General features: G+C 42.4%; 1 protein-coding gene across 1 annotated transcript in view; it reads right to left on the minus strand.

Moving 5' to 3' along the window:
* Positions 1 to 1,065: 1,065 nt before the first annotated feature.
* Positions 1,066 to 10,919, minus strand: part of WDR27 (WD repeat domain 27) — a 142,838-nt gene continuing 132,984 nt past the window's right edge. The window contains exon 25 of the mRNA XM_061624421.1: positions 1,066 to 1,643. Within this exon, the coding sequence (XP_061480405.1) occupies positions 1,506 to 1,643 (138 nt within the window). The 3' untranslated portion in view covers positions 1,066 to 1,505. The remainder of the gene's footprint in view (positions 1,644 to 10,919) is intronic.

Consider the following 10,919-nt stretch of genomic DNA (forward strand, 5'->3'; position numbering starts at 1 on the left):
CAGCGTTGCCAGGACTCCAGCACTATGACTCATGAGATTCATAGGCAGGATCTGAAAATGTCACATGGCAACTCTTGAAAGACAGCAAAGTGGTGTTAAAAGGGCAGTGGGAAAGTTTATGCCTTTAAGCTGTTTGTGAACGTTTGCAATGGAGACTCAATGAATGTTTTGCAGGGCTGGCTATAGAGATGTCTGTTTCATTACTCATGTTGCAGTGCAGTTAAGACTCCCACAGCGACTAATGAGGAATGGCGTTATTCCCATGGCATTTAGCTCTCTCTCTCTCTCTCTCAACTGACCTAACCTTATGCTGTATGTGCAGACTCTTTTTTTTGGGGGGGGGGTAGTTGCCATAGATGTAATAAGCTGAGAACTTTCAACATGGAAATAACAGAAATTCAGTTTAAAAGCCTGAACAATTTTTTAATGTGAACAATTATAATACAACAACAGCATAATGAACCAAATTCCCATGCATTTGCAGGGATCACAGAAGTTACTGAGTAGCCAGTTCTGAACCCCTGGTATTTTGTTATTGCACACTTGGCAGCTACCATCATACTTAGGTTAGGTTAAAAAGTAAAGGTGTCACCGCACTTCTAGTGCGAGTCGTTTCTGACTCTTAGGGTGATGTCTTGCGATGTTTACTAGGCAGACCATATATATGGGATGGGATTGCCAGTTCCTTCCCCGGCCTTTCTTTACCCTCCAGCATATGCCGGGTACTCATTTTACCGACCACGGATGGATGGAAGGCTGAATGGACCTCGACCCCTTTTACCGGAGATTCGACTTCCTCCTTCCGTTGGAATTGAACTCCGGCCATGAGCAGAGCTTCGGCTACGTTACCGCCGCTTACCACTCTGCGCCACGGAGGGTCCTTGTTATCTGGTTAGGTTAGGGATGAGAAAATGAGTTCAAGTATATTTTGAATGAACTTACATTTCAAATCAAAGATTTTGGTAAAAAAAGAAAAAAGGGACAAAACTTATTTACACTTATTTATTTACAAAACTTATTTAATACTCTGTGACTATTTTTCACAATTAGAGACAGTAGCAACAAGTATGTGTGTGTAGTATATTAGCAAGTACAATAATCAAAAAGTATTTTTCTTTGTCTCATAAGGATAATGAAAAGCAAAATGTAAGGCACAATGGGAATATTGACCATGGGCCGAACAGCAAGTTGGAGGAATGGTGGTAAATGGTTGGTTGTGATGCAACCAGCTTGTGCTGATGTGGCTCTTCTCATTCCCACCATCAGGTCAGTTTAGGCAGCCAAGCTGTGGCTAGCCTCAGGATTATGTGGGATTCCACATGCCACTCTATTATGCAATATTAGTAAAGGCTAATGCTATTGGTCAGAGCAGTTGTGCAAGCCCTTGGCCAGGAAATGGAAGCTCATTTCTTGCATAAGCTTGGCCAGGAATTGCAAATCTGTGACACACTGTTCCTTCTACAAATTAGCACAGGTCCAGAAGCTGTTGGGACTACTCTAACCAGTCATATCAGCTGTTGCACGGCGATTGGGTTCAGTGTTATTTCTGATCTTAGCTGTATACAGTCACTGGGTGCATAGTAATGAAGAGGGGCTTGTGGATCACACTTGGAAACACCTGATTTTATTGCAGCATCCAATACCTACAAAGAAAAAAGAGTCCTTCTCACACATTTGTATTTTAGGCTAGTGAACAATAGTGAAATTGTTATGAAGTCCCATTATTGGAATGATACATCCTAAACGACAAAATGGGCAGTATTATTTTACAAAAATTTCATCTTTGCAGAGGGCACAATAGTAATGTTTTGAATTTTACTTCAAGAAAAAGTTATTTCTCATATTTCTAGACATTGTTTTACTTTTGAAGGCCTGCATTTCACCCACCAGTGGAAATAGTGGATCACTTAATCACTAGATTGGCCATTATAACTCTACATGATTTTCATTATGGTACAGTGCCCTCTGCTGAAAATCCAGACAGATTAGAGCTGTAAATGAAATGCATACAAACACAGTTGGAAAAATGAGGAAGTGGCAGGGCGGTGTATACAAATTTCTATCTTATTTTATTTATTTATTATTTGATTTATATCCCGCCCTTCCTCCCAGCAGAAGCACAGGGCGGCAGACAGAAGCACTAAAAACACATTAAAACATCATAAAAACAGACTTTAAAATACATTAAAACAAAACATCTAAATTCTTTTTTAAAAGCTTTAAAGACATCTTTTTTAAAAAAAGGTTAAAAACATATTTTTTAAAAAAGGTTTAAAAACATATAAAAAAGCATTTCCAACACAGATGCAGACTGGAATAGGTCTCAATGTAAAAAGCTTGATGAAAGAGGAAGGTCTTCAACAGGCGTCGAAAAGATAACAGAGATGGCGCCTGTCTAACGTTTCAGGGAATTCCAAAGGGTAGGTGCTGCCACACTAAAGGTCCGTTTCTTATGTTGTGCAGAATGGACCTCCTGATAAGACGGTATCTCCAGGAGGCCCTCACCTGCAGAGCTCAGTGATCGACTGGGTATACAAGGGATAAGACGGTCTTCAAGCTGTATAGGGCTTTGTACACCAAAACTAGAACCCTGAACTTGGCCCAGTAGCAAATGGGCAGCCAGTGCAATTCTTTCAGCAGCGGAGTAACATGTTGGTGATACCCTGCCACAGTGAACAGTCTCACCACAGCATTTTGCACCAGCTGTAGCTTCCGGACCAACCTCACGGGCAGCCCCACATAGAGTGCATTATAGTAATCCAACCTGGAGGTTACCAGTGCGTGGACAACAGTCATTGGGCTATCCCGGTCCAGAAATGGCCACAGCTGTCTTACCAGGCACAGCTGGTAAAAGGCACTCCTAGCCACTGAGGTCACCTGGGCCTCTAGTGACAAAGATGGATCTAGGAGCACCCACAGACTACCGACCTGCTCTGTCAGAGGGAGTACGACCCCATCCAAAGCAGGCAAATGACCAATTATCTGAACTCAGGAAGTGCCAACCCAGAGTGCCTCTGTCTTGCTAGGATTCAGACTCAGTTTATTGGTCCTCATCCAGCCCACTACCGAGTCCAGGGCTTGCACAGCCTCTCCCGATTCAGATGTTACAGAGAAATAGATCTGGGTATCGTCAGTGTACTACTGACACCTCACCCTAAATCTCTTGATGTCCGCTCCCAAGGGCTTCATATAGATGTTAAACAGCATGGGGGACAAGATGGTACCCTGCGGCATCCCACAGCACAACTGCCAGGGGGCCAAAAGACAGTCATCCAATGCTATTCTCTGAGAGCGACAGTGCCTCCAATACCCATTACACTGGACACCTCACTGGGGACTACAGTAGATGTGGATGGGGCATCAAGACTGCTACGGAGGCAAGCAACCTCACCCTCAAAGTGCCTTGCAAACAATTCACAGTGGGCCTGGGTTTAGAAGGGTCTAAAACTCAATTTCCTGGAGTTGATGTCAACAGACCTTGACAATATGGAAAAGCTCCACTGGATGGCTTCGCTGCCCTCACCACCACACAGTAGGCATGGTTATGATGTTTTACTTGTGCCCGATCAGCCTCAAGCACATCTTTTGCCACTTGCGCTCTAGCCATTGTCCAGCCTGTTTCATTGCCCTTAGCTCACTGGTGTACCAAGGTGCAAACCAGGCTCCACAATACTGGAGAGGGCGCTCGGGGGAAACCGTGTCAAGAGCCTGATGCACCTCACTGTTCCACAGTGTGACAAGAGCTTCAACAGAGTCACTTGCTCTATCTACTGGGAACTCCCCCAGGGCATTCAGAAATCCAGTGGATTCCATTAGTCTCTGTGGGTGGACCATCTTAATCTGTCCCCTAAAGGGAAGGATCAGGCCATATGTCTAAAGTTCACTAGGAAGTGGTCTGACCGTGACAATGGGGTGACATCCACCCCCCCATCTCCAGACCACCCCTTCTTCCAAAACCAAGTCAAGGGTGTGCCCTGCACTATGTGTCAGGCTGGTGACAACTTGAGACAGCCCCATGGTCATCATGGAGACCATGAAGTCTCAAGCCAGAACACTAGAGGCAGCCTTAGCATGGAGACTGAAATCATCCAGGACTATCGTTCTGGGCTCCTCCAACACCACAGCCGAGATGGCCTCTGACAGCTCAGTCATAGAAGCTGCCGGGCAGCAGGGTGGATGGTACACCAGCAGCGACCTTAGTTTACTCTCCCCATGGCCTGACTCCAGATGCAGGTCCTCACAGTCAGCTCCAAGACAGAATGGTTTCCTGGTGACAGAGATGGAAGTTCTGTAGGCCATAGCAACTCCTCCTCCCCATCCCTGCAGCTTGTGTTGGTGTTGCACTGAGTATACAGGTGGGCAAAGCTGGGTCAGATCAACTCTTCCCAGCTCACCCACCCAGGTCTCGGTAATGCACACCAAATCAGCACCTTCATCCATGATCAAATCATGGATGAGTGTGGTCTTATTTTGTACCAATCTGGCATTAAACAACAACAACACACACAGACCAGTGGACACAGCAGATGAGCAGTGAGGAACCCATCCATAAGAGTGGGAGCAAGGAACAAAGTGTATACAGCCTTGCCCTCGTCACCCCCCATGGCTATACTTCCCTCTACCCATGATCACTGAAATTGGGGTGGCATCACCCATGTCTCTCCTTACTAAGACGTCTCCTAAACACCTGAAAGGGACCCAACAAGAGCCCACCAACAAAATCTATCTGAGCCAATTATCCCAGTAGGCTTCTGCAAGAATTGGGAACAGTCAGACCCACTCAATATTTTTAACACATCTACTCCCCCTTTGTCTCACACCCAGGGAGGGCCAGCCTTCTGCCAGTTACAGACTGTCACTCTGAAGGCATCTGGCAACTTTCTCTTATCATTCAGTTCACTGCACAGGCTCTCACCCTGCACAGGAACTACACACGAGCCATATGCCCTCCCCACTACCAATCTCCAGATTGGTTAGTCACTCTTCTCTCTCTCTCCCCACCCTCCAACTATTGAACAATATTTTTGTTCACTTTTATGTCTCTGCCCAAACAAGAAACCAGAGAGATGAGCGGGGAGTTGGGGGGGGACATATTCCTTTTTGAGGCAGGTGACACACACACACACACACACACATTATTGCTTCTTGTCTCACAATGCTCACCCCTGCTTATGTTGAGAACCTGCTTCTGACCCACTATTCTGTGAATTCTCAGACTAGTTTTATGTCACCTTTTGGGAGTTATTGCATTTTGCCATTGCTGTCCATGTCATGTGAACCAGCAATGCAGCGCAGGATTGCTATTTTGGTGGAAGTGATTTCAGTACTGCACCCAATTTGGCACCCATTTCCCTCCCTTCCTCCCCTGCCCCATCTTAGACCTTACAGTGGATCTGTGGGAAGGAAATGCTATGCTCCATTTTATTCCTATCAACCAAGTGATACTCATTTTTTTGGTGGGGGAAGGGGAACACTACTTTTCAATGTGCACCCGTGCCATGACAAATACAAGTTTTCAATAAATAATTCTGCTATCTGTGTTGTTTCCTTGAATGGATGTGGGGTGCAGGTTGAATTGCTGGCCCTGCTGGGGATAACATAGGAAAGGGGGAACTAGGCGCAAATAAGACAGTAAAGAAGCTGCAAGAGGGGACAGCTGGCAGTGTAACACCAGTGGGAGGATCAGCCATGGCATGGGATGTGTGGCACAGTGCTTGTGAAGGAGACACTGAAAATCTCCAGTAGCTGGCTGAATCTGCCTTTACCCCGACTGACTGACAGACTGACTGACTGACTGACTGACTGACTGACTGACTGACTGACTGACTGACTGACACACACACACACACACACACACACACACACACACACACACACACACACACACACACACCTTCTGATTCTCTAATGGCCATTTCATTTCCATTATGGAAATTATGTTCAGTGAGTAGTTCATGCTGTATACCTTGGCTGTAGTTAAGGATCCCCCTTATGGACCATTGAGCCAGATGCAGGCAAGGTGTTGCTCACTCAAGGACAAACAGTTGGCATTGTGTAAAGCAAATGAGCCCTGCTGGCTAATATTATACAGCTGATACTCAAGCACAGCAAAAAAAAAACAAGCCCCTATGAATGTATGTTTGAAGCTTGGTAGAAGAGAGACACCAGTGGGGAGTGGGCAACCCCCACTGGCTGTGTAAGTGTGTGTATGTGAACTTGGGTTTTTAAAAGAAGACATTTTAAATGTCTGATAGAAGCTCCCGCTTTTTATTGCACTTCCCAATAGCATGTAGCATGGACTGATATATAAAGAAGGGTCTTATAGCACAGCATTCTGTACAACAGGCCTAGGAGCAGCACATAACAGTTGTGAAAAATGGAAGTACATGGGGATGCAATATGAATCTGGCCTTGGTTTCAATGTTAACTTATTAACTGGTCTTTTAGAATTTTTGTTAGTTTCATTTCCTTCAGATTTTGATATTTCTCAAGGTTCCTGCTTCATACATTGTTTCCTTTGGTTCATTTATATATTCTTTTTGTTTACAGTATCACTTTTATGACTGCTAGTGATATTCAGTTGTATTGAAGGATGGAGCTGGTATAAAATGCAGCAGCATGACTGTTCACTGGGGCAGGACATCGCCAACATGTTACCCCCCTGCTGAAAGAATCGCACTGGCTGCCCATTAGCTACCAGGCTAAGTTCAAGGTGTTGGTTTTCGTGTATAAAGCCCTATATAGCTTAGGACCAAGATACCTGAAAGATCACCTTATCCCTTATATACCCAGTCGATCACTGCACTGTGCAGGTGAGGGTCTCTTGCAGATACCATCTCATCAGCTGGTCTGTTCTGAAAAACATAGGAAACAAACCTTTAGTGTGGTGGCACCTACTCTTTGGAATTCCCTCCTCATCAATATTAGACAGGCACAATCTCTGTTATCTTTTTGATGCCTACTGAAGACCTTCCTCTTTCAACAAGCCTTTTAAGTAGAAACTTTATCCTAGTCTGCATCTGTGTTGGAATTATTTTTACGATATTTTAAAATATTTTTTAATTGTAATGTTGTTTTAAAAATGTTTTTTTAAACATGTCTTGTTTTTAAGATGTTTTATAGACTTTTTAGTGTTTTGTTGTTTGTTCGCCATCATGGGCTCCTTCTGGGAAGAAGTGTAGAATATAAACATAACAAAATAAATTTAAAAAATCCAATAATGTAACCAAATTTTATTTTTATCCATTCATAGGGGTGGTGATGGTATTAGAAAATGAAGTTTGGGTATAAAGATTGTGTGTGTTTAAATATTAACATTATGATGTGACGGGGGTGTTTTTGCTTTAACTTTTTTAAAGCCATCTTTATACCACCACCATATGGTGCAGCTTCTCCACCATTCTAGGAAGTAGGGGTAGAAAGAACTGTCAATTTTGGTTCTCTCAGTTTCTCATTTTTCCAATCATAAATTTAGTTCTCTACACTTCTGCAGCAATTTGCGATTTTTTTTTAAAAAAAACTTCACCTATATTCTCCAGTATTTTAGTGCAAGTTTCTCCTAATAAACACATTTTTGTAGGCAGCTTTGACTAATTTACACATTTTTGCAAGCCATTTATCATCATATAATGCATTTTTGCATGTTATTTTCACTCATATATTAATTTTTATGTACACTTTCCCCTAATGGATGCATTTTTGTAAACATTGTTTCGTTGGTGAACTGCATCACAAAAATTTGAACAAGTGCAAATTGCAAAGGATGGCTGTGTTTTGGTTTCAGAAAGCACAAATTTTGGCCTGAAATGTGAACTGAATTGAAATTCTTGGCCATCCCTACATTAAAGGTAAAGGGACTTCCTTTTAACTTAAAAAAAGGTGCACTCCACAGGCAACATAACCCCAAGATTATGCATAATATGTAGAGAACGTGCAACATCCTGTTTAGATATGCACATTTCCTGAAGTCTGTTAAGAGATTATGCATATTGCCTGGAGAGTGCATAAAATGCAATCAAGATATTAACATTCCCCAAGACCTCTAAATATGATGCATATTGCCTGGGGAATGTACAAAACCCTATCAAGATAGCCACATTCCCCAAGGCCTGTTGGAAAATTTTGGGAAATGTGCACAATTTTCTCTTTGAGGGCAGAATATGTATACATTCTTCATGAGGCATGGAGAATGTACACAATGGCTGGTTGTTATGTACTTCTGTTACTCAACTCATTTTACTCCGGACATACAAATGTATCAGTAAACTGAGAGGAACACTTCATGCATCTGACAAAGTGGGTCAGCCATAATAAATCTGTCAGTTTTGATGGTGCCTCAGCATTTCTTGGTCATTTTTGCTACAGCAGTTGTTTAATACAGATATTCATCCGGAATAAGCAATGACAGATTCCAATCAAAGAAACTTTCCCACCCCCTTCTTACCACTGCAGCCATCAGTGATGCCCATGAAAGGTATCTGGCTCCCCTCCTGGCTTTGGGGCCCTCCTGAAAAATGTGATACAGCCTGTGGAAAGAGGATAATGCCCACCCCTCAACCATCCAGTGTTGAGTGGTTCCCCCGTCCCCAGCAGCCTCCCTATCCCAAATTGTTCAGGAGGTCCCTCAACCCTCCAGAAAGTTGTTTTGGGGGACATAGATGACTGCGTAGGGGGCAGCAGGAAACTGTCTTTGAACTTTCCACCATGCCTACTCATAAGTAAATCCTATTGAATTCAGTGGGCTTACTCGCAGATAAATGGGTGTAGGATTGCAGCCTAAGCCATTAGCTATTATAGTATTGCTACCATCATCATCATCAACCTTTATCTCAGCTAACATAAATTAGGCTCCAGAGGTAATAAATGCCATCGTCACAACTGGCTATCTCCTGTTACGATCAGTGAGCTTCTTGTATCGTGCATACAGTCATATTATTGTTACCTAATATATATTTTAAGGTATGTAAATTACATCAGGTATTTTACCCACTCTAATTTTTATCACTAGAGAAATTTGTCGTCCTCTGTACTACACAATAATTGTGGTTCTCTTATTCTATGACTTTATGTAGCCCGCACAGTTTAAAAATATGTAATAGAAACAATGAAAATGTGTAATTTCTACTAAGCTTGCCTTAAACAAGTATAACGGTTTGCCACTCACATTTGTAATAGCCATTTGTAAGTCTATAACATATATTTAAAATTCAAATGGCTGAAAAGTATGGATTCAAATTGTTATTTAAAAAAAAAAGAGTTTACAAGAACTCTGCCCTATACTCTTTTGGTAAGGCAGCATTGGTTTCTCATGCTGTCAGTATGATATCATTCTCATCATAATATTGTCTCCTAAGTAATGAGAAAAACGGGGAAAATTATTTCTAAGAAGAAGGGAGGGAGGCTGCAGAGATGATATATGATTTCAGACTTGCACAGATTCTGTCCTTTAATATCCTGTGCCTGGATGCCAGATAAAGCTGAATCCTATTTAAATGGTGAACTCCTTGCGATCCAACTTTTGTGTCATTCTAAAATTGCTATGACTTAATTGCTTAAACAGTAAGGACTATTATTATTATATGTAATTCCGTAAGTGTGGTTATATTACTTAAGACTACTACACAAATCACATTCTGAGGCAATTTTCATTTAGGAAGAATGTAACATATTAAAGTACTCCTAAATCTTTTTTATTTTGTTTTTGGAATTACAGGGACAAAGCAGCACATGAACTCTTTTGCTCAAATAATACTCTACATTACTTGCTGCCCAATAAGTTAAATGTGTATTTGTTTTTCATTAATAAAGATGGCAGTGCAGCTTTAACAGCTAGCTTGCATGAGCATTGTGCAATGCAATCCCATACATATCTACTCAGAAGTAAGCTCTATTGAAATAAATATGGCTTACTTCCAGGAATATGCGTATAGGAGTGCAGCCTTAAATGCATGTCAACACTATTTCTATTTTAACAGAACTCCATTATATGCACACACAGACACTGATGGATAAGTGCAGAGAAATCATCGGTATGTAACTGAATTTTTATGAAGTAAATGGGGGGGAAGTGATATATACATTTTATTTATTAATTTATTAAATTTGTTAGTTCTTTTCTTCACTAAAGTGAACCCAAAGCAACGTACAATCAATAAATGTTAAAATAAAAAGTTTAAACACACATAAGTATAAAAGGTGGTGGAACACCCCACTTCCTAAAAGAGGCTACAACATCAAGAGCCCTCCAAAGGCCCTTCAAAATTAGGAGCCAAATGCCTGGGAGAAATGTTTTTGCCTGGTGCCTAAAAATCGGTAATAATGGTGTCAGGTATGCCTCCCTGGGGAGAACATTTCATAAGTGGGGGGCCACCACTGAGAAGGCCCACTCTCATGTCACCACCCTCCATACCTCTCTTAGAGGGGGCACACAAAGAAGGGCCTCAGATCCCAAACACAGGGTCCAGGTTGGTTCATATGGGGAGGCAGTCCTTGAAGTATTGGAGTCCTGAGCTATATAAGGCTTTATAGGTCAAAACCAGCACTTTGAATTGAGCCCGGAAACTAATTGGTAGCCATTGTAATTGTGCCAGAATTGGTGTTATGTGCTCAGACCATCTTACCCCATTGAGCAATCTGACTGCTGAATTCTGCACCAGCTTTAGTTTCCGAACTATCTTTAAATACAGCCGCATGTGCAATGCATTGCAGTAATCCAGTTTAAAGGTTACCAGGGCATAGACAACAGAGATCAGGCTATCCCTGTCCACACAGGGTCTTACCTGTGCCCCCAGATGAAGCTGATGGAAGGCACTCCTTGCTACCAAGGCCCCTTGAGCCTCAAGTGACAGTAATGGAGTCAGGAGTACCCCCAAACTATGCACCTGTTCCTTCATAGTGAGTGTAACCTCACCAAGAGCAAG

Source organism: Rhineura floridana, chromosome 4, assembly GCF_030035675.1.
Source record: "Rhineura floridana isolate rRhiFlo1 chromosome 4, rRhiFlo1.hap2, whole genome shotgun sequence".
NCBI classification, from domain to species: Eukaryota; Metazoa; Chordata; class Lepidosauria; order Squamata; family Rhineuridae; genus Rhineura; species Rhineura floridana.